The sequence below is a fragment of the Phascolarctos cinereus genome, unplaced genomic scaffold (assembly GCF_003287225.1).
Source record: "Phascolarctos cinereus isolate Bilbo 61053 unplaced genomic scaffold, phaCin_HiC Scaffold_5;HRSCAF=322, whole genome shotgun sequence".
Classification (NCBI taxonomy): Eukaryota; Metazoa; Chordata; class Mammalia; order Diprotodontia; family Phascolarctidae; genus Phascolarctos; species Phascolarctos cinereus.
Window position 1 is genome coordinate 193168648 of NW_027555958.1, and position 24586 is coordinate 193193233.

The following is a 24586-nucleotide window of genomic DNA, read 5'->3' on the forward strand; positions in this document are numbered from 1 at the left end:
AATCTTTTGTGCAAAGTCTCTATAATTTTCCCTGAAAGTTATTTTTTCATCTTCAACATTCAAATGGGATTCCAAAGCATGTGCTAAATAGATGAGTACTAATATCAAAAACTCCTTTACTGTCTGGAATTGCTAGCTAGCTGTTGGCTCTCTTTTGGCAAATCTTTATGGGCCTTCCTTCTGTCACTTAGAATCTTGTCTTATAAGTTCATTTGCCAATAATTCTTTTTCTTATTTCATTGTCTAATCACTCTGCTTCTGATGTCTACCCCTCTCTAATTTAGAATAATAAAATAATTGAATTTTGCATTTGTAAAGAACCTTAGTGCTTATTTAGTCTAATCTCCTTATTCATTCCCATTGTTCATCCCTGTTATCCTCTCCCATTCCTCTTATTCTCTTCCTCTTCACTGTTTTTTTTTCAGTCTCCCTTTCTCTCCTTCCCTTCTTAACCTCTCCCTCTATTCCTCTCCCCTCTTTCCCTTAACCTCCTTATCTCCTTCCCTTTTCTCTCCACACTGTCCTTCTCCCTCCCCCCACATTTCCTCTTCTTCCACTCTTCTCCCTCTATCTCTTAATCCCTTAATTCTTCTTCTTTTAATGTTTCCCTTTATCTTTACTGGCCTGCTTTGAGAGTTTGTCCTTGGTTTGCCAAGAGATTTACAAGTTAATCCTCTTGAATATAGCTTCATCTCTTCCCCTCAGGTCACTTGCTCTCATTTGCTTTTTTCCTTAGTTCCAGGTTTTTGCTTTCAGGCTTTTCTTTCTTGGCTTTCATCCTGATACACCGTCACTATTGCTGCTTAAACACGCTTATAACTGTTAAGACCCAGGCTTACAATATGCTGTGTCCCCTTTTCACTTTTCTTATGCTTTTTACTTCTTTTACATACAACTTGCTCTACTAGCATCATTTTAGTGACAAATGAAAGAGATGCGTAATGTTCTTAGATTTCCTGTAGTTTGTCCTAAAGGGCCAGAATGACACCCCTTGCTGAGGCTTTGGTTACATTGAAAGCAGATTACAATGGATTTATCTTGAAATACCACAAAATACTTTGTTACTATTATCTATTGAGTACAGTTCAAACTATATTCTATGGAGTTTTAAACTCTGGGATTAAAAATTATTAATATTTTTTCATAGATGTGTAGATTTCAAAACTTATTTAGCCTATGTTGACTTTGTGATCATTTAATCTCAATTTTTTTTTTTCAGTTTGATGTTAGTGGAGGTGAAATTATTTATATTTGGAAGAAAATTTCATTGTAACTGAAAATAGATAGATTTAAAAACCTGAGTGCCTTTTTTCCTGTGTACATTATTTTTAGCATAATAGTAAAAAAAAGAAGGTTCTTTTCATGAAGGCACATTTTCATCTTCATATTAAAAATCTGAATAGTTAAAGTATATTTTTCACACAATTAAGACAACATAAGTGGGGTTCTATTTTCTCCTAGTCCACTGGAGGAGCAGACCAGTATAAATTTCTATTAGATGAGGGATTAGACTATTTGGTTCTTTTCTTGGTAGTTCCTTGTCTTTAGCATTGACTTCTTACACTAATAATGATCATTAAATCAATAACTAACATAGTGATTTATCACATTTTAGTTTAATATATTAAAAACAGCTACCTACCTCAGTTACCTTTGGTTGACTCAGCAAACATCTTGTTTGAATTTATTTATATACAAGTTGTCTCCCCCACTAGAATGTAAACTCTTTGAGGACAAGGGCTATTTTTGACTCTCTATCCCCAGTACTTAGCATAGTACCTGATGCATACTTCGTATTTAATGAATGTTTATTGACTTATAGATTCATCTTATGCTTTAGTAGGTGTACACAGAACTGTATGTGTTTAACTAGAAGTGACTTTCTTTCCAAAGCCTTTTAATAGAACTGGTGATTTCTAGTCTTGTTATTCTGTTTAGAAAAGTGAAGTGTTCTTCTTGCTACTTTGGTCTTATTTAAAAATCTGTCATGGATTTTTTTTTTTGGTGTGTGTATGTATGATCTCAAATTTTCTTGTCAAAAACCTTAGAGTTTTTATTTTGTTCTGTGTTTTTATTTTCATATTATAATGAGTCCTGCCTTTTAGTTTTCTATTACAAAAATGATTAGTGTTATCTGACACAAATGAAATATTATGGAGTTCACTTAGTTTACTGGAAAAGTTTTCCTAAATACTTTGGAAGGCATCAACACACACACTTTCTATAGAAGAATTATTCCTTGAAAAACTGATAAGTAGATCAAATGGCACATTAAAAATAAATTGTAGGGAACACCTTGAAATTGATGATGTGGCTTTGGGAGGATTAGCATATTAGGTGTACCATGATAATTTTTTTCCCTAAAGGAAACCACCTTTCCGATCATCCATTTCCTTTCAATAGCATTGTTCCTTTAAATTAAACAGGAATATTTTTAGGCATTAACTTTTGTTGATGCATTAATGATTAATTGATAAGGACAAAAAAACGCTTTGGACCTCTCTTTTAACTGATATTCTAATTTGATTTATAGTTATTTGTATACATGGCTTATCTCTCGTATTAGAGTGCATGTTCCTTGAGGAAAGAAAGTCTTGTTTTATTTTTGTATTTATAGCAGTCTTTCCAAAGGACTTGCACTTGGTAGGAGCTTAATCAATGCTTGTTGAAGACTTGAGAAAAAAGGTCTGTTATACAATATAGTAAAGCTTATTTATTCATCTCATTGTTTTTAACCTTGTTTTGTCTCAAATTTTTAGTTGTAGAATCTCCTTCAAATCTGATTGCTACTGATGTATCATCAAAATATGTTAAGCTCAGTTGGGACCCATCTCCTAGTCCTATAACAGGCTATAAAGTGCTTCTCACACCAATGATACCAGGAAGTAAGCAACAAGCTTTGAGTGTGGGTCCTCAGACTACCTCTTTGAATGTAAGAGACCTTTCCGCAGATACAGAGTATCAGATTAGTGTCTATGCAATGAAAGGACTGACATCCAGTGAACCCGTTTCAATAATGGAAAAGACCCAGCCAATGAAAGTTCAAGTGGGTAAGTAATTTGATTTGGACTGTTTGAAAATCTATCAAATAGTTTGCTTTAATTGCCCACAATTAAAAAACACAGGTTTTATGGATATCCCTTGACTTTTTGTCCCTTTCATTTCCAAGTGGACCCCTCCTCTACTTTCTAGAAGGCCATCTCTTATTAAAAAGAGGGAGAAAAACCGCACTTTATAAAAGCTAATCAAGATATTAATTAAATTTGACAGTATGTGCAGTATTCCACACCCATAGTTACTCACTGGCAAAGAAATAAGGTGCATTTTCCCTTTTAGTCTTTAAAACTAGGCTTAATCAATATAATTACACAATATTCAGAGTTTTTGCTATTGCTATTATTATTCTTTCCACTCATATTAGTGGTGGTTGTTCTCAAGTTAGTTTTACCTAGTAAAAGAGGAATGACATGAATGATTTTTAAAGCCACACTGATACAGATTCATTGTAAAGTCTAGGTTATTGAACTTTAATTAGAATTTATTTTCTCTTTGCAGAATGCTCCCGAGGTGTGGATATAAAAGCCGACATTGTATTTTTAGTCGATGGCTCTTACAGCATTGGAATTGCCAACTTTGTTAAAGTTAGAGCCTTTTTGGAAGTCCTTGTGAAGAGCTTTGAGATTTCACCGAACAGGGTGCAGATCAGCCTTGTCCAGTATAGCCGGGACCCGCATACTGAGTTTACGTTGAAAAAATTTACTAGAGTTGAAGACATCATTGAAGCTATTAACACATTCCCCTACCGAGGTGGATCCACAAATACAGGCAAAGCCATGACCTATGTGAGAGAGAAAATATTTGTGGCTAGTAAAGGATCTCGGAGCAATGTACCAAAGGTCATGATTCTTATTACTGATGGGAAATCATCAGATGCCTTTAGAGACCCTGCTATAAAACTCAGGAATTCAGATGTCGAAATCTTTGCAGTTGGTGTCAAGGACGCAGTTCGTTCTGAATTGGAAGCCATTGCCTCTCCCCCTCCTGAAACTCATGTGTTCACAGTGGAAGATTTTGATGCTTTCCAGAGAATATCATTTGAACTTACTCAGTCTATCTGCCTTAGAATTGAACAAGAATTGAAAGTTATAAAGAAGAAATGTAAGCCATTCTTGTGGTATAGAAATAGTGTTGTTCATGTGTAGTTCTTTTGACCTTTCCATAAAGGCTACATAGCATTGGAATTTCTTTAGTACAAAGGGTAAAGGGACTTCCTTGCATTTTTGAAGATTATTGAATAATTCTACCATTTAACTCTGATTTCTGACTCCTTTATGAATGTGGAATTTTTATTTATTGGAATAGAAAGTTTGTCCTTCTAAGAAAAATGCTTTAGTCCTCCCAGAGAAAATGCAGAGGACGAATCATGAACTTTGGAGTCAGAAGACTCGAATTCAGACCTAACTCTATTAGTCATTACCTACAAGGCCTTGGACAAGTTGCTTAATAAGGTGGCTAGGTGGTACTGCATAAAATGCTTGGCTTAGAGTAAGGAAGACCTGAATTCATGTCCTGCCCGAAACACTTACTATCTGTGTGACCCTGAGAAAATCACTTAAATTTTTCTCAGCTTCAGTTCCTCACATATAATATGAGGTTGGACTTGGTGGTCTCTAAGGTTCCTTCCAGCCCTAAAACTATAATGCCAAGATTATTTGCTTACTGGCCATCCCTGGTGAGATTTGGGTCCATATTAATCTCCCTAGAACAATGATTTCATTATGTCAATCCCTGGCTCAGCCTAGTAATTTGTTGCCTTTAGTCAAAGGCTCTTGTAACCCTTCCTGCTCAGAACCCTTCACTGGTACCTATTGCTTTCTGAATAAAGTTCAGACTCTTCAGTATTGCAATCAATAATCTGGCCCCAACCTACCTTTCCAGCTTTATCTTCTAGTCCAAAGTGAGCACTTAATGCTTATTGAAGACTTCTAAAATAAGTACATTCTTAGCTAAGAGGAACTGTGGGCTCCGTGGGCTTTTCTGCAATTATAGGATCATAAATTTAGAGCTAAAAAGGATCTTAGAGGTCCTCATGTACAAGGCTCTCATTTTATATATGAAGAAACTGAGGCCCAGAAGGGTTATGTGACTTGTCCAGGGTTCCGCAGTGTTTGGTGGGATTCAAACTCAGGTCTTCTTGACTCCCAGTCCAATGCTCTAACCATCACACTACAATGCCTCTTGATTTAAGGATCATTTGGGAGCTATTGAATGTTGGTCATGAGATATAATGGTTAACCATTTCTCAGTTATATACAGTATTAAGAATTATGGAGAATTTCAGGCAATGCAATGTATCTGTGTTTTGTCAGGTTCTGTTCATTGAAAAGAATTTCTGCTTTCCTTTCTTTTTCATATAGCTTATGTTCCTCCAAGGGATCTGAACTTTTCTGATATGACTTCAAATAGTTTCAAAGCCAACTGGTCTCCAGCTGGAGAGCATGTTTTTACATATCACATCACATACAGGGAAGCTGCTGGTGGTGAAGACCTCACTGTTGTAGAGCCTGCTTCCAGTACCAGTGTTATTCTAGACCACTTACAGCCAGAAACCTTGTACTTGGTCAATGTGACAGCAGAATATGAGGATGGTTTCAGCGATCCCTTAACTGGAGAAGAAACAACTTTGGAAGGTATACTGCAGTTTTGCTAATTTTTAAAAAATATAGCTTATAATATTGTTTTAGCTTGCCAGATATATTGTTAACAAATCATCTGCTGCCTTGTCCAGAATTTTGTACTTGTGTTTACTTTCTAAGAGTCTTAGCAATGCCTGAACTTTATCTTAAAATGAGTACATATTTCATAGTTTCAAAGAAGAGAGGGAAAAACTAAAAAAAATATGTAAAATCAAATTTACTTGGATCTCTTGGTTTATTATCAAGCCAAGTAATTAATGAATTAACTCCTAAAATGCTGCATTATATTTTTCTGCACCATCTTTCAGTAGTGACCACGTTTTCATACTTAATATTAAGTTGCTTTAACCTTTTTTATTACTCCAGTGACAGATCTGTTATGAGTATAAATCTTGAGCTCTCTTAATGTTATCTGAATATTTGTACAAGAATCAGGACCTTGAATACATTTAAGTGTACACCAAAACTTTAAGTGGATGAAGTAAGGCTAGAAGAAGGAAGATACTAGTTAGGGATGGAGGTTCCTGGATATCTCAGCTCCCACTTTGTGAGCTTGAAGCTAGCTTTCTTCACCCTTTAGGAGTGAGAAGACTATCCAGGTGCAGATGCATTTGATTTTATAACTATCTGCACAGAAGGAGAAGTAAAATTGCAAGAGTTAGGGAAAGAGCCTTGAAGAATGGCTATGTTTAAGGATGGTTATCTTTAAATAAGGATAAGAGGCTATATTTAAGGGATGCTCCAAGTATTGAATTTTCCTCTATAGGAAAATAAAGCTGTGGTGTCCCCTTATTGATGTTTTTTTTTTTTTTGCATCAAACCTGTATTTAACCTAAAGAAGAGGAAGTAAAGGGTTAGCTCTAGAAACAGTACAGGTTAGACAAGCTGGCCTTTGAGGTAATTTCCAACTTGGAAATTCTATGATTCTAAGACATCCAAGGAATTTGCAAATGTATACAGGGTCATAGTGAATGTAACAGCTGTTCTTCATTTCCACTGAGGGATAGAAGAATAAGAAACAGGCTAAGACAAGAGCATGAAGAATTTAGACTCTTTATAGAGAAGAATTTGCTGATAGTGTTTTTAGATGTTAGAAGTATTTGCTTGTGGGAGCCTGTGAAATCTCTTTCTCTGGGGAGCTTAAAAATAAAATTGTTCTGCATCCATTGGGATGGTTTAGGTGTATTTATTGCCAGATTACAGAAAGAACAACTAGATAGTCTAGGTCTGTTCCTGGCCTAGGATTTTATGACTGTGATTTAAAGGTTCCTTTTAACTTCTCATATCAATAATTAGACACATATCCTTGACTTCCACTTTTGACTTGGGTTATATAAAAGATGCAGTTTGAGCTTCAATTTTGTAAAGTGCTGCTTTCTTCTAAAGTTGTGATCTCTGCTTATGCCTAGATAAACCCCAAACTTTGACAGCTCTACTTTGTCCTATGAATGGAAAGCATGTCCTAAGTAATAATTTTAGTACAGTACAGTATGGTATAGTATAGTATAGTATAATATAGCATAGTATAGTGTATTATGGTATGGTATGGTATGATATGATCTGGTATAGTATAGAATAGCTTATTATTATCCAGAAGTATGATTTTTTTTAAAGTATAGGGAACTCCCAGTTATGGAAATTCTCTTCCCTGATGTACATTGACAACTTCACTGTAAATTGTACTCTGAGTTGCCTGGAGTTACTGAGAGGTTAAGTGACTTGCTCACAGTCACATAATTGGTATGTGTTAGAGATGGATCTTGAGCCCAGATTTTCCCAATTCTAAGGTGGCCTATATCCATTATACTACATTGCTACTCATATAGTGAGCATTACAGTGAAGCAAAGTCTTTTCCTTGTCAATAAGAGGCAAAAAGTAAAACAGTAAAATTCTATTTCCAATTATGTGGCTATAAAGGAGTCTGGGAGTTAAGCTCTACCCCCACTCCAACTGTCATTCAAATACATAAAATTGTGATTCTCTACCTGTCATCTTGGCTACCAGAACTAAATCAGATAAAATAGCCAAGTGACTAAAAACCGTGATCAAAGTTTTTTTCAGCCCCTCAACTTCCATCCCTCTAAGGACTCACTACACAGTGGTGTATTATATATCTAAATAGCTTATAATCATTACTTAAAATTTATTAAGTGCCCAGTGACTGTATGCTATTAGTGGCTTATTTTAATAGATCTATGAGGCAGAGAAGACAGTGCCTCTTACCTTCCATTACTGTCAAATGTTTTTCAAATAGATGAGCACTCAGAAGAATTTAAATTAAGGAGTGAAAAAAGTTATATAACTTTTGAGGGGGAAGGGGCGTTGGAGCTCATATAGTACAATTGGATCATTTTACAGATGATGAAATTGAGGAAAAAAGATGGGAATGTTGTAATCAGGTACATGTTAGCTAGTATTTATGGCTCAGAATCACTTCTCACTTATTTATCTAATGAGCATTTGGTATAATTTCTCTCTTCCAGTCCTGATAATAAACTATTTTTTTCACCTGAGCAAAGATTTTAAAATGTCTTCTTTCTTTCAGTGAAAGGTGCTCCTCGCAACTTAAAAGTGACAGATGAAACCACTGATAGCTTCAAAATTGCCTGGACTCAAGCCCCAGGGAAAGTCTTAAGATACCAGATTGTGTACAGATCAATTCCTAGTGGAGCAAGACAAGAAGTCACAGTTCCAGCAAATGAACGAAGAAAGACACTTGAGAACTTGACACCAGATACAAAATATGAAGTGTCTGTTATTCCTGAGTACTTTTCTGGGCCTGGAAATCCACTGACTGGAAATGCAGCTACTGAAGAAGGTACGTTAAATTCAGATGGCAGCTACTTGGGCAAAATGAAACAGCCTTGTGGCTATCATCCAACTTATTTAATACACCACATCCATTAAAAGAAATAGTGTTTTTGTGCTAATTATATTCTTTTAAGCAAAGCTGTTTGGCCCATTTTTCTACTTTACCTTTTCATGTTCACACTGAAATATCAAGTCCAGATGTTTCTTTATGAATTTCTATGATCATATATTCTCATATCTTAACACATGAAAATGGTGAGGGAGGATTATTCAGGCTTTTTCCCCCCAGTGAGCTGTGTGACTCACTTGAAACAGATCCTTTTTAATGGGCTATATATTTTTAAAAGAGGATTTATTTTTAAGGGCTACTTACAGAAAGGCTTTCAGTATTGTGAGATCTAATGTTTGGTATACATAGGAGCAGGGACAAGGACTTGACATTGTGTGGGACATTGGGTGAGAAATGGTTGTTAGGCTATAATTCTAGCAGTCTGTTGACTGTGCTGGCCTACTGTAGTTGAGTGACTTATCAGATAGCTGAGCTGAAAAGATGTTACATAGGTTGTAACTTGATGCCCAAGGTGGCAGTAATGAAGTAGGTACTTCATAGATAACTAACTGGCTCTTTATGAACTCGACCCACTTCAGTAATCTATCCAATTCCTTCTTTTTCTGGAATGAAATTTCTGGAGTGCTTTTGTGCCCTTTCAGGGGGTGCCAAAGTGTTGAATTGCCACAGAGATCCCCAATGGGTTAATGTCTGCTCTATCAGAAAATTTTTAAGCTAGTGGGTGTTTAAGAACTACGTTGTGACTTAACTACTATTTGCCTCAGTTTCCTCATCTGTAAAATGGGGATAATAACACCTACTTCCTAGGGTTGTTGTAAGGCTCAGTTAATATAATAATTGTAAAGAGCTTAACACAGTGCTTGGTACATTATAGGTACATTAAAAATATTAGCTATTATTAATTATGGTTATAGCATAATTTTTGTTATGTGATATGTAATATGAGTATGGGCCAACTCAAATTCATCTGGTGGTTATCATCCTTAAATATTCATAGCAATAGTAAATTATTTTTTCCATTGACGATTTCATAGAAAAATAAAAATCCAAGTTGGGATGACAAATCAACTTGCATATTTTTTGTATATCTTTAATCCAATTTTGGCAATTCATTGTGGTTGAAATGAGAGATTTTGACATGTATAAACATAGGAAGTGGAACTCATTACTTTTATTGATGCATTTTGATTATGGCATCTACATAGGACCACGTTTGTCATTGCTGTGACACTATTGGCTAATTGGCACCATTTGGTGTATTTGTCATAGGTCCAACAAAGTATGAGAATTTGTCTTAAACTATGTATGCAAATTTGACTTCACAGAATAAAAATGGCAAGTTAACAGGACATTTTTCTGAACCATTTCTATTTTGTAACGTATTTTCATGTTTTTTTTTTTAACTTCATAAAGTTCGAGGAAATCCGAGAGATTTAAGAGTTTCTGACCCTACAACATCATCAATGAAGTTATCTTGGAGTGCAGCACCAGGAAAAGTCAAACAGTACCTTGTAACATACACTCCAGTGGCGGGAGGTGAAACCCAAGAGGTAACTGTGAGGGGTGATACAACCAGCACCCAACTGAAGGGCTTAGACCAAGGTGCAAAGTACTCCTTGTCAGTGACTGCCTTGTATGCTTCTGGAGCTGGTGATGCCCTTTCTGGAGAAGGAACAACACTGGAAGGTAATTCCTTTCTTTCCTTTATGAGATGCATTTAACATGCTTGTGACTCTGAGTCCAGAAGACTTAAATTTCCTGGAATTTTTATCCTTCCATATTAATATATTTATGTTAAAAAGCAACTATTTGTATTCAGATATACATTTTAGTCAGATATAGTAGTAGTAGTTAGCACTTACTATGTTCCAGGCACTGGGCTAAGTACCTTACAATTATTATCTCATTTGTTCCTTGCAACAACTTTGGGAGTTAGATGCTATTATTCTCATTTTACAAATAAGGAAATGGGTAAATAGAGGTTAGGTGACTTGCCTTGGGTCACGGTTAGTAAGTGCGTGAGGCTGGATTTGAACTTAGGTTTTCCTGATTCATGCCTTGGCACCTGAACCACTACGCTGTCTGAGACGTCAACTGTAAAAGCAAGATAATTCAGAAAACGCAAATATACTTAGGGATCATTTTTGTAATGGACAAAAGTGTGAGAAGAAAAATGTATTCACTGAAGACAGGTAGGTTGTTGAAGAAAATGAGATGAGAAGCTAAGGAATTAAGAGCAAGGAGAAACCTTAGCTGTCATCTAGTCCAACTCTTTTTTTCCAGATGAGGAAACTGAGGTCTAGAGAGATAAATTGACACTTTAAGGGCACATAGCTAGCTAGCTCCTTACCAGTGGGTTTTTCCCTTCTTTATATCTTTTACCAGTGCCTAGTACAATGTTTGGCACATAGTAGGCACTTAATACATGTTTACTAATTGATTGATCGATTGATTGCTAGTACTATAGCTGGGTCTCCAGACTTCTAGTCCAGTGAGTTTTTCATTATCCCATGCAAACTATGGTCGCAAAAGCTTTTGAAATTATTGTACATTTTTCTGAATATGTGATTTGATGTCTATGCTTGTCCAGCACAAATTTTTTGGAAAATGCCCATCTGGTTGGTACTAAAACTGTCCGCTCTGAGAGAGGGAATCTTATCAGCCAAAAAGTAAGCTGCTAGGCCTGCCGCCACTTCCTTTTGGTGATAGTGAGTGTGATTGAGAAGATAAGTTAGAGTTTCTAGTTTATTTTTTCTTTAAGTAATGGTTCTAAGCAGGAATCTCCCAAGCTTAGATCCTTGTCAGTAGAATGAAGAAGGATACTTTGCTTCATATGATCAGTTACGAGTTTGGAGAATTTTTCACAGTGCTATAGACCTGTCTTCTAAAACAAAGGCCAAGGAGTAGACTTTGGTGGGGGGAAGGGAGATTTGGTTTGACTTCCAAGTAATGTGTGTTCACCTGTAGGAAGGTGAGAAAATTGGGGTTCAATCCATCCTTTCTCCCACATAGCCAGTTATAGGCTTGTCTCTAACACAACCACACCCAACCCCTTGAATTCTTCCCTGCTCTGCCCCCTCCTATGACTGACTTTTTGGGGCTGTGTAGGGCTGGTATTATAATACACACCAACCTTGACACCAACAGCATCAAGGGGAGGCAAAATTCACCCTTGGCACCCTCCCCACCCCAGCATCCCCATACTTTCCTCTTACCATCACCTTATTGCTGCAGCAGGCATCCCTCAGTGACAGGCTCTGTGCTTCAGAATAACAGCTGATGATTAAGGCCCCTCCACATTTTTAAGTCAGTAAACTTCTTCATTTATGTCTAAGAGTACCACTATCCTTGGGTCAGCTTGGTGGCACAGTGGATAGAACACCACCGGCCCTGGAATCAGGAGGACCTGAGTTCAAATCCAACCTCAGACTAATAACGCTCACTAGCTGTGTGACTCTGGGCAAGTCACTTAACCCCAATTGCCTCACAAAAAAGTAGTACCACTACCCTTTAAGTCACAGAATAACTTTAAATTTTATGAAGAACAACCTTAGTGGGGGCAGCTAGGTGGCGCAGTGGATAGAGCACCGACCCTGAAGTCAAGAGAACCTGGATTCAAATCCGGCCTCAGACCAAACACTTGATACTTTCTTGCTGTGTGACTCTAGGCAAGTCACTTAACAATTGCCAAAAAAAAAAAACCCTTAGTGTTATTCTTGATTCTGCACTCTTCCTTATCCCATACATCTAACTGTAGCCAAAACTTGTCTAACACTATCTCTCACAACTGTTTTCTTTCATCCATTCACAAAACCCCACCATTCTAGTTCAGTCCATCATTATCTTTCACCTGGACTATTGAATGACCTTCTAATTTGTCTCTCAGCTTCAAGCATCCCCACTCCAATTCATTTTCTATGTAGTTACTGAAGGGATTTTCCCCAAGCAAAGGTCTCGCTATATTTCTTCCCTGCTCAATAAATATCAGTGACTCCCTATTGCCTCTAGAATCAAAACATTATTTCATCTTTATCTCATTCTTTTAAAAAAACTTTCTATTTCTGTGTGTTTTGAAATGTACATATTAGTATATATAGTATTTATATATAATTTCTGATGAATAAATATACAGATATTGTGGCTGCATGCTCAAAATTTTTTTACTGCAGGGATGTATTATCAAGGAAGTTTGGAAATTGCTGCCCTAGACAATTTTCAAGTGGATTTATATGAATTATTGTATATCTTGGCCAGCCAGGATTCTTGAGCACATGACATCTAACAAATATTTGTATAACCTTGAGCAACTTGCTTTACCCCTGTGGACCTCGGTTTCCTCATTTGTAGAATGAATGAGTTGGACTAGATAGTCCCTGAATTCTATTCCACTTCTAGATCTGTGAGCCTACAAACTAAACACAGTACAAAATGGGTTGGAATAAAATGCTCATTCAATTTACCTGTGAAAGAGAGATCAGCAAAGATTGAATTTAACATTTTAATGGCATGCTGTTTTTTTTGACACTGACCCTTCCCTCCCTGCCCCCACCTCCAGTGAGAGTCTCTGTGGTACCATGGTTGGAGCCTTGCAAAACCTGGGTTCAAGCCTTGTTTCTGATATGTACTAGCTCTGTGACCATGGACAAGTCAGTTAATCTCTCAGTACACCAGATCTGTTAGTGGAGGGAATTTCCTTACCAGGAGTTCCCCATACTGATGAAATAACAGATCCAGACTTCTCTCCTTTTCCCATCCCCAAAGTAGAAATGATCCAAATTAAATCTAAAATGTAACTCTTGCGGTAAGACGTAATAACAAGTAAATATCTAGCAAAATAAATGGGTTTGTGAACTTGATGAGATTGTTAGAGATGGAACCAGCAAAGATTAAATATCCAACAGTACGTGCAAAATTCTAGTTAAAGACAGGGATGAAGAGAAAAGGGATGAAGTTGTTTATCCCCATGTCCAAAGAACTCCAGATTTGGAGCATAGTATGCTGATAGAGAATGCTTTTTGTGTGTATTGGCGTAACTCAAGCTAATTTTAAAATCCTGTTGTCATGATTGTGGAGATACTTTCTGAGGTACATGCAGTTCAATTAAACTTGCTTTTTGTCTGTGACTGGCCTGTACTAGGGATACAAAGGCAGAAATGAAATGGCTCCTGCCCTCAAGGAGCTTACAAATTACTGGATTGTAATATTTAGCACTTCAAAAATAATGGTTAAAATGGTGACTCATAACAGGAAACCACACATAGGGTGGAAATGAATTATTGACTCAGTAAACTGCCTTCCTAAGGATATAGCCACAGTGCCTAAGAATGCTTAGGAATATTCCTGTGATTTTAGAATGCATATTTAACAGGGTAGAATATCTTTAAGGTGTATGAACTAAAATTGGCCCAGGCCACAGTGACCTAGTCAGAACAGTAAAAGCATGCAAACTCTACATCTGTAATAACATATAGTATTTTATGGAGATTTGCCTTTTTCCTTGTGATTTACTGCATTTCCCTTTGCTCCTATACTTCCCACTGACTTTCTGTGTATTTACTCACCTGGTACAATTTGCAGGGAGCGCACTTTTAACCTTATTCTTTTTAGACTGCTCATGAATTTAGACTCGTGAAAACATCACCTCCACAATGTCTTGAAAAGCAAAACAATTACACTTTAAAAACACACTTTATTCCCTGTGGCTTAAAAAAATGGCTTTCTCCTTAGTCAGAAGGCCTTTTAAATAGTGGTGTATGATCTCAGGAGCAAAATTTTTGCATAGCCCAACTGACTGCTTTAGAGCAATCACTTTCTATAAGGGCCCTGACTTGTTAAAGCTAGTCATGGATAGCTAAATAAATGGCTTATACTTACTTCCGAAGACTCCCTATAACATAAATGTGGCTATTCTTTCTAGTCATGAAATTGTGACAACTCCATCCATCCGTTTATAGCCAAAAATGCCATTCTGCACACCACAGGAAGGGAAGAAACCTTAGCGGACATCTAGTGGGACAGCACCTCTATCCCATACAGAATCATGGATTTAGAGCTGGCAGGTACCTGAGAGGTCATTCAGTCCAACTCCATTTCTGCCTCACTTAAATCTAATTCACATGCCAGTCAAGACATTGCCCTTAGTGTCATTGGTCCTCTTTGAAAATGAAGGATGAACAGCAATTTTTCAGGTGTGGGATGGAGGCTCGGGGTGACTCACTCATTTGTCCACATAGAGTAAAGTATTAGAGATGGAATTCAAACCTAAGTTTTCTGATGCCAAATCCAGCACTTTTCTCACTGAACCAAAACTTCCTCTCCACATCTTAATTTGAGTAACCAAGGCCCAAAGAAAGTAATGACTTGTCTAAGGTCACAAAGGTAGTAAGCAGTTGAACTGGAGTTGAACCCAGATTCTCTGACTCCAAATCTATTTATCTTTCCACTGTATCAATCAATTAATAAACATTTATTAAGGGCCCATTATGTGGTAGGCACTTGCTAAGTGCTAAGGATACAAAAAGAAGCCAAAAGACAATCCTTGCTCTCAAGGAGCTTCGAATCTAATGGGGGAGACAACAAGTAGGCAACTATATACAAAAAAGTTATGTACAGGATAAATAGGAAATAATTATCAGAGGGAAGGCATTAGAATGAAGGAACCATTGGGGAAGGATTCCTGTAGAAGGTAGGATTTTACTTGAAACTTAAAGGAAGCCAGGGAAGTCAGTCAGAGTATACACACACACACACACACACACACACACACACACACACACACACACACACACACACGCGCCACACAAATGTGTATGTATATATATACATATATATATATGCACATGCCTGTATATTTACACACACCCATTATAAAAACACCTCTCTGAAGAGACAAACAATGAAATAAATGAAGTAAGCATTTAACTTTTTATGTTTACCATGCCCTGGGCAGGAGGAAGCATTTGCAAAGTGACTATAAAGAATAATAAACTTATATGCCTGGAACTGTGGGGAATATGTTTAATTCACAATGCCTTTTACATAGAAGAAGGAAAGCATTAATAAATATCTGTTGAGTTGAATTAATAAATATATTTAGCTGAATTAAATTTTAAGCTCTCAAGACTTGGAAAAAAGTAATTTCACTCACTTAAAGATCCCTATCTGCTATAAAGAATAGCAGATACAACCTTGCCAACATCCTTTTATGAACATACTTATCCCCTTGAGTTATGCATGAGAAAACTTGACAAATATGTGAAAACATAGTTATAACTAAATTAAAATTAGAAGTTTCTTAAACTTCTGGTTATTCCATTTAATTTTATTAGTTTAGCCAAACTCACATACCATATATGAGGAATAGGAGATGATGGTAAATACAGCAAATGGAAAGCCCATAGAAAGAGAAACAGTGAGCTGTTTCTGAGAGCTACTGTTTTTCTAATCTGTTTTCTCTTGGGAGAGGAGGTGGTAAGAACAGAGCTGGCAAGGATCTTGCTTTGACTCAGAGGCATAAAATCAGATGGCAAGAATATAATAGACGTTGGTAGTTTTATAGATTAGCTTAAGTTCATAAAGGTTTTTAATTCCCAGAGAAAAATGAAACTTCCATTCTTTACTATAGACTGTATAATCTTTTTTCCTAGTACTTTTTATTTTTTTGAAATGTGAACATATATCAGGCAATTGTCTTGTAGCTCTAACTAAGGATTTATTAGCACTTGCTTTGCTGGCTCCAGCATATTAGAATGACAAAAGCAGAGTTCATTACCATTTCAGATACTAACTCTAGAGGAATTTAACCACAAAGCATTCGTATTGGTTTTGCAGACATAGATTTAAAAAGTGGAACAGCCTATTCTAATGAACAAAACACTGTTGCAAATTGAAATGTATTATAAATCTTCGTAGAACCTGGGGCTGTCACTGTTGTTGGTGCTTAGACAGAGGGGCACCTGCTTTTACATTTAAATAAACAATAACCACTTTTCTTTTGTTAAAAGAGATTAATCTAATTTAATGAAACTTCCAATTTGGGATAACATAGATGTATGTGTATTTTAAAGAGTGCTGATTCTCACCTGGGAAAGAAGTAGCTTTTGCATAATTTCTTCTTTGCTCCCCTTCTGTTGTCACAGCAACATAAAAATGTTCTAGAAATGAATGGCCTCCTACAGACCAAATTGAGCTAACTCAATTGACATTTCATTACAATGAAGTTTTTAGCATATCACAGGAACTCTGCATCATGTTGAATTACAGAGTGCTTCTCTCAGAAGGACAAAAACAAGGACTCAGTGTTTTTTAAGAGATTTAGTGCTGTCTCATACATTTGCAAAGTTATATGTTTATAGTATTACAACTCTGGCATTGCTAAGGAACTTTGGGTATTTATCAAATGATAATTGATAACTCCTTTTCTATGGACTAACCTCATACAAAAAAAAAATCAAATTAGCAAAGATAGAAACTTTAAACAAAATTCTCCTCTCCTTAACAGTAAATGGTAACTTTAATGTCGGAGTTATAACTAGTGCAGGGTGATTAGAATTTTGATCCTGGGTGCCAACATTTAGAGGGTGCCAATTAAATTGACTTGGGTTGCATTTTTTCCTCACAGCTGCTGTACCCCAGCTCTACTCCTCCCATGCAGCCTCCACATTCTGCCCTTTTCCCTTCTAGCTTCCAAATTCCTAATTATAACTTTGTTTAATTGTCATGGAGATTTTTTTTTAGTATGACCTGTGTCCTTTCTGTCATATATTTACTTGCCTTTATGTTTTATATGGGTAACACCAGAGTTTGATCTCTGAAACAGAGATTTTAATTCAGCAATTGTAAATCAATTCCATTCCAACACAAGTTTTCTCTGAGAATAGGTCTTCAGTTACTTCTGAAGTGGAAAGTTGGAGGCTTTGGAAACTGCATTCTAGCAGAAAGAACAAATTAGTTTTGGAGAGGATTTACTTTAACATCTATTGGTGAAAGTGGTGCTTGAAATTCAACGAAAGCTAGTTGGAATCATATATAAGGTACAATAGGCTTCATTGCTTCAGCTACCTCTGATTTCATTGCTGTGGATATTCCCAACGCTGGAACAGATTATAATGACCTTAGACCAGTTACTGTGGCCAAAATAATTGAGCCAACCTTAGATCATAAGATCATAAGATTTAAGAGCCATAAAAAGACACCCCCTCCCCCCACAACTAATTTTACCAATGAGGAAACAGAAAGGTCATAATGTAGTATATAGCAAAGTTAGGAATTGAATGTGCTTAGCTAGGCTAGTTCTTGGAGGATAGACACAGGCCTTCCAACTTGGTAGAACTTGCTACAGACGAGGCTCTACTTGCATAGCCTTTTAGAGTCTAGAATTACCTCCATGCCATGATGAAGTATCACAGTAGGACTTTAGTGGAAAGGGAGAAAATTAAACATTTGTTCAAGTCTGATTAACATTTCAGTTGCTATCATGGGCTAATCCAGATTGTACTGATAATTGCACTATGAAGGTCAAATGAAGCTTGGGCCCAGGGTGCCATCCTTTGGGTGCCTGACCTCTCCTAGAAATTCTGTCGTATAGTCAATTAGCACACATTAAGGACCTACTGTTTGCCAGATGCTGCGTTAAGCTCTGAGGACACAAAAAAGGCAAAAAACAATTTCTGCTGTCAAGGAATTCACAGTCTAATAAAGAAAACAGCAAGCCCACAGCTATGTACAAACAAAGTATCTATCTATCTATCTATCTATCTATCTATCTATCTATCTATCTATCTATCTATCATCATCATCATCATCATCTATCTATTATAGGTATAATGTATTTAGATAATCTATCTAGCCATCTTACAAATGGGAGCAGTCTCAGAGGGAAGGCATTAAGATTAAGTAGGACTTGGAAAGGCTCATTATAGAAGGTGGGTCTCTAGCTGAGACTTGATGGAAGCCAGGGAAGCCCGGAGATGGAGGTGAGGAGGGAAGGAGTTCTAGGCATGGAGGACAGCCAATGAAAACCCTCAGAGTTCTTTAGGTGAGGAACAGCAAAGAGGCCAGTGTCACTGGTTCACATACCATGTGGAAGGGAGTAAAGTAAGAAGACTGGAAAGGTAGGAAGGGGCCAGGTGATGTAGGGCTTTAAAAGCCAAATGAAGGATTTTATATTTGATCTTTGAGGTAATAGAGACTTACTGGAAGAGGCGGGTGATGTGGTCAGACTTGTGTTTCAGAAAAATCAGATTGACAGCTGTGGACCTTGCATGAGGGGACACCACAGGGTCCTACCCCTCTTCTGGGCCACCATGCTTATTGCTTCCCTGCCTGCTAATTCTTCCTAGGAGTTGCTTGGTTTGTTGTTGTTGTTGCTTATTTGCTGCAGTTGCGTCTGTTTGTGATGCCATTTGGGGTTTTCTTGGCAAAGATACTGGAGTGGTTTGCCATTTCCTTGTCCAGATAATTTTTTACAGATGAAGAAACGGAGGTAAACAGGGTTAAATGACTTGCCCATAGTTACACAGCTAGTAAGTGTGCGAGGCCAGATCCTCCTGGTATGGGTGAATAATAAAGATCCTTCCCCTCTCCTGGTTCCCTATACCCCATCCCACCCCATTCTTCCTTCTGGGAGTTGTTCGGAGTGACTAGGACCAATCAGAGGGACTTTTATCTGTGCCTTCGTCTTTCCCCTTCACCTCCTTCTGGAGGTTGTTCGGCACAACTTCATTGCTCCCGTTTGGTAGACTCCTTTCCCTCTCTATTGTGCCTAACCTGCCAACTTTGCCCTGGCTGCCAGGATGCCTGGTTACAGCTCCGGTTGAACTCTGCAATAATTTGGTTTTTAGACTGTGTAACGGAAAGGGTTATGATATGTAGGAAAGTTACTTAAATGAGATATTAATTGTTTGGCTTGGTATATGGAAAAAAAGTGATGTAGAAATTAAACACTTGGAGACATTCAGAGCAGTAAAAAACCACCTGTCTAAATTACCCCATAGAGCACACAGTGATACATGCGCTTAAATAGCTTTTGATGATATTTTATGCACATTGGAAAATCAGGTAAAATTTTCCAGCATCAACATTTCTAAAGATGTACCAGATTTTGGCAAAGTATGAAATAGTGAAAGAGCTAGGTCATTATTCTTTATCCCTGATCTCTTTCTTGCAGCAGAGTAAATAGACTGTTGTAAATCACAGATTCTCTGGGTTGGAAGGGGCCTCAGTCCATCTAGTCCAATTTGTATCAGAATGGGAATCCCTACTGTAGCGTACTTACCAACATACAGCCTTTGCTTGAAGATCTACAGTGACAGGCAACTCACTACCTCCCGAGGCAATCCATTTTGTTTTTAGACAGCTATGTTAGAAAGGTTTTCCTTACTTCAAGCCCAGATCTGCCTCTCTGCAGCTTCTCCCTATTCTTCCCAGTTGTGCCCTCTGCTACCAAACAGTACAAATTGAATCCCTTTTCCACCTGACAGTCCTTCAAATACTTGAAAATGACATGTCCCAGCTTTCAGGGAGGCACACCTCTGAAGGTCAGATTAAGAGAAACTACAGACTACGTTATCAGAAGCTACATTTTCGAAAATAAGAGTAACATAAGAAATAAGAGTAACACAGGCATATAATGTAGGATATCAGAGCATCAACAGGCTAAAATGTCACACCTTGATTATATAACATCTTAAAAATGTCATGTTTATGAAAAACCATAAAATTTTCCCAAACGTCAGTCTTGTTTATTTGCAACTATGCCCAGATTATTTTGGAATCTTGAAGAAGTACTTAGAGAGAGGGATTAAGGTTAGGGCCCCAATCTGTACTTGGAAAGGGAAGAGAGAGGAGAGATGAAATCTCACAGTAGGCACAAGGCTTTTAGTAGGAAAGGGTGGCCTTTAGGGTGTGGAAGAAGCCAATAAGGACACAAGCTTCTCCACTGCATTTCTAACCAGGTCTCTAACAGCCAGATATGAACTAATTCATATTTTCTTTATAGGAAAGTAGATGAAACGAAGTTGTGGACTGCCTTCTCATCTTTCATCACTTGAGAATGACAAAATAGGGTCATAAATTTAGGGCTGGAAAGGAAATAGAGTCTAGTATAGCTGATATATATTTCAGATGAGGTAACTGAGACCCAGAGAGGTTAAGTGACTTGCTCAAAGTCACAGAGGAATTAAGAACCAGAGCTAGTATGTCTACCAAGGTCTCAACTCCAGATTTCACACTACTTTCATTACACCATATTACTTTTTAAATCTTTAGGGCTGGTCGGATAAGTAGCATTTCAGGAATCTTGGGCCAGATCATCAAAATCACTTCTCCTCTGCTCGACATTCTTTAAATCATGGAGAAAACCAGTCCTTCCACAGTTAGAGATATAAAGCTTAATATGAAAAATCTAGTGGAGGCAGAACATTGACTATTACTAATTCACACTGAAAAGTGACCAATCAACAGGATGTGAATGCTGCTATCAGATCCTGTTCTGTTTCTATACCAGTGAGTGCTTGGCCTGGAGTTATGGAAAGGTAGAAAAAAAATTAGAAAACATTTGGGTATGTGGCACTTTTTTTTGGGAAGGGGAAGAATACAGGACAGGAAGCTGAGAATACTCAATTTTCTTTCCATCATATCACGTTGCCTTGTATTGAGGGAATCCTTGAAGAAAGTATGAGAAGAAGAAAAGGTAGACTTTCTTAAATGATATTCTGTAGCAGACCACATTTTTTTTCAATCACATAATTGACTGAAAAGTATAGAGATTTCAAGATCTTACTGTGGTTATGGCTTGTTGACTACATCAGTGTATTTGATGAACCAGAACAAAATGTAGCTTTAAAAGGCTGACCTGTAATTAGGTCTCTCTTTCAAATATTTTACTGTCATAATGAAATTGTCTGAAAGATGAAAGAACAGAGATTGTTTTATTACCCTCTGATTATTTATACAAAGCAAGGCATAGAACAGGGAAACATGCTCACTAAAGGTATTTACCACTGTTGTTGGAGGACCAAGAGCCCAGACCAAATGGAATGAGAATTCTCTATAAATAACAAGATCCCCTTATATCCTTCTTCTATTTTTAGATGACATATTTGTGTCAATGACACCAAATTCTGTAACACTTCTAAATAAGGTCAGTGATCCTTCAAAAGAGCTTGATGTATGTATCCATATAAGAAAAATTGAGTGGGTGAAGAATACCTATTGCCCATAAGTAGTTGGATAGAGAAACTCTATTGTTGAGTTTTTTCAGTCATTTCCAGCTCTCCGTGACCCCATGTGGGGTTTTCTTGGCAAAGATGTTGGAGTAGCTTGCCATTTCCCATATAAGGAAATGGAGACAAACAAGGTTAAGTGACTTGCCCAGGGTTACACTGCTAGTAAGTATCTGAGGCCTGATTTGAACTCAGGTCTTCTTCACTCCAGGCCTGGCACTCTATCCATTGTGCCACCTAGTTGCCCAGATAGACTCTAGAGCATATCTATCAGTCCCTATTTCTTATACCTTTTTTTTTTTTAGGCAATTGGGGTTAAGTGACTTGCCCAGGGTCACACAGCTAGTAAGTGTCAAGTGTTTGGTCTGAGACTGGATTTGAACTCAGGTCCTCCTGACTCCAGGGCCAGTGCTCTATCCACTGAGCCACCTATCTGCCCCTATCAGTCCCTATTTCTTTGATGAGCGCTGTAGATAGATGATATTGGGCCCAGAATAAAACAGGAGGAAGAAAGTGGGCTGGATTACATTTGGAAAACTGTGTAATACTTTTAATGACACTAAACTTCTCCCTGAAACAAAAGTTCATTTTTCTAAAACTAGTATTATTCTGATGATGCTATGTAGTGATGGATCATATACTACAATCTCTGAGGAGTAATAAAAATTGCTGGTCACTCAAAAGCTGATGAAATTACCAAGTTAGAGGATAGAGAGAAGAAAGAGAACAGAAAATAGGCAGAGCCTTGAGGTGCACCCCACAGACAGCGAGTGTCACATAAAGATCTAGGAAAGGAGACTGATTAGTCAGAAAGATGGGAGTGGAAGGAGAAAGCAGTAACATGGAAACCCAGAGAGGGGAGAATATCCAGAAAGAGATAGTTAATGGTGTCAAATGTTGCAAATGTGGTCAAGAACAATGAAGACTGAGAAGAGGTGAAACCTCCAACATTTGTCCCGAGAGGTTGTAGTTTCCTGAGTTCACATAGCCAGGTAGTAAGATCCAGGTCATTGGATTGCAAATATCATAAGTTTCCATTTCTCCATTTGTTTATTTTTTTCATTTAATACTTAATTTTGGTTGTAAAAGTAGGAAACATTGAACTCCATGGGAAATTTTAGTGTTTAACAGGAGTTTGATTTTCTTGTAATAAGTACACTGGTAGGGTCATATACCCAGCATGAAATTACTGGATTGAAGAAACTGAAATAGTATCTGGAAAAAGGGCAAAGAATCAGTAAGTGAGAATTGCTTTGCAAACAGTAGGTACTCACTACTTATAAATGTTTTTGATTAACTGACTCACTCCTAAGAGTTAGAAGTCATTAAATTTTGCTGCTTGTTTACTTTTTCAACCACAGGTCCTGGATGAGGTTCCTGTTAACTTTAGCCAACTTTTCCTCGAGTCCACTTTTTTTTGGGGGGGGTCTATAGAGAGTGACTGTACAATGGAGAAAGATTGGGAGAAAAAAAATCCTTAAACTGAATTGCTTATATTTTCTTCTATCCAAATCAATAAATATTGCTTTGATAAGTCATGATTGGACATTTAGAACAGTTTAATGTAGAAAACTTTTCATTTTTTAATCTATTTCTGGTTGAAGGAGGGATTTGAGGGATTATATTTAAATAAAAACTTTCTATATAACCTTTTCTTCTTAAAACTAGTGACCATCACAAATTCATCCATTTTTACAAAAATCTTCTATTGGTTTTATTTTATTTTATTTCTTTTGGACAGGACCTCTGATTTCATCAATATAGGGAATTCCTGGGGCAGAATTTCCTTTATCAAACCACACTAGCATATTCTCTGCAACTTAGTCTTAGAAAGTGGTCTAGAGAAGTGAGCAGTTTAATGACTTGCCCAGGATCACATAGCCAGAATGTAGCAGATTTTGGATTTGAACCCAAGTCTTCTTGATTCGGAGGTCACATTTAAATTGAGAACTGAGAATAGTAAATGGAAAAACCCTGAGAAAAATTCCTTTACTTGGCTAGTAAACTTCTTTGCCCATTTTTCGGTGAGTTCAGAAGTATGTCTGAGTTTCTATTTTCCTTACAATCTCTCTACTGGCCACCTACTCGTTCTCCAAATGTAATCATTAGGCTGTGTTTGTGACACCGAAGCCTGTTGTCATGGGAATGAGTATGTCACAAACAGTATCGTAGCAAGTAGGACTAAAAAGGGGCCAAGAGGCAAATCCTTTGGAGAAAGTAAGCACGAGTTGGAAGTGTTGATGCCTTCTGATCCCCACTCCCAAACCATCCCAGCATTAAATTCGGAAAAACAAAACCCAAACCCACTGTAACATTGGAGCCAACTTTAGGTTCATGGTCATGGTGTTTTGTGTTTCACTAACTGCTTCACTGAAATGATTTTTAGTAGGCAGGAGAGATAGAAGGAGAGGTTATCTTTGGGAACAATCCCTTACAGAGTTTTATGGCCGTAAGACATTAATTAGGCAAAAATGGAGGGAGTTTTTTTCTGTAGCATAAATCATTCTGAAGTAAAGGAATTACAAAAGTGTGAAAAAGTGAGATATATGGACATTATTCACTTATCTGTGTGTAACATTTCCCCCCAGTAAAATATAAGCTCCTTGAGGACAAAGACTATTTTATTTTTGTCTAAGGATGTTAAACATTTAGCACAGTGTTTGTTGAAATGAATTAAATTGAATTGAGTTCAATTGACTTGGAACAACTTTGTCCAGCACTAATCAATCCAGAAAACCCTCACATCTCTTTCATTCCTCAAAGATCTCAGACGGTGTTTTAGCAA

The 24586-nt window shown here is 37.2% G+C and overlaps 1 protein-coding gene across 4 annotated transcripts in view; it reads left to right on the top strand.

Annotated features, from left to right (window-relative positions):
• Positions 1-24586, top strand: part of COL12A1 (collagen type XII alpha 1 chain) — a 143558-nt gene that overhangs the window by 23543 nt on the left and 95429 nt on the right. For 3 of the 4 annotated variants that reach the window (XM_021000135.1, XM_078155281.1, XM_021000133.2), the window contains 5 exons: positions 2760-3050; positions 3556-4158; positions 5418-5690; positions 8243-8515; positions 9992-10264. The exons of the other annotated variant lie outside the window; for it this stretch is intronic. In XM_021000135.1, coding sequence (XP_020855794.1) covers positions 2760-3050; positions 3556-4158; positions 5418-5690; positions 8243-8515; positions 9992-10264 — 1713 coding nt within the window. The remainder of the gene's footprint in view (positions 1-2759; positions 3051-3555; positions 4159-5417; positions 5691-8242; positions 8516-9991; positions 10265-24586) is intronic. 4 annotated transcript variants of the gene reach the window in all.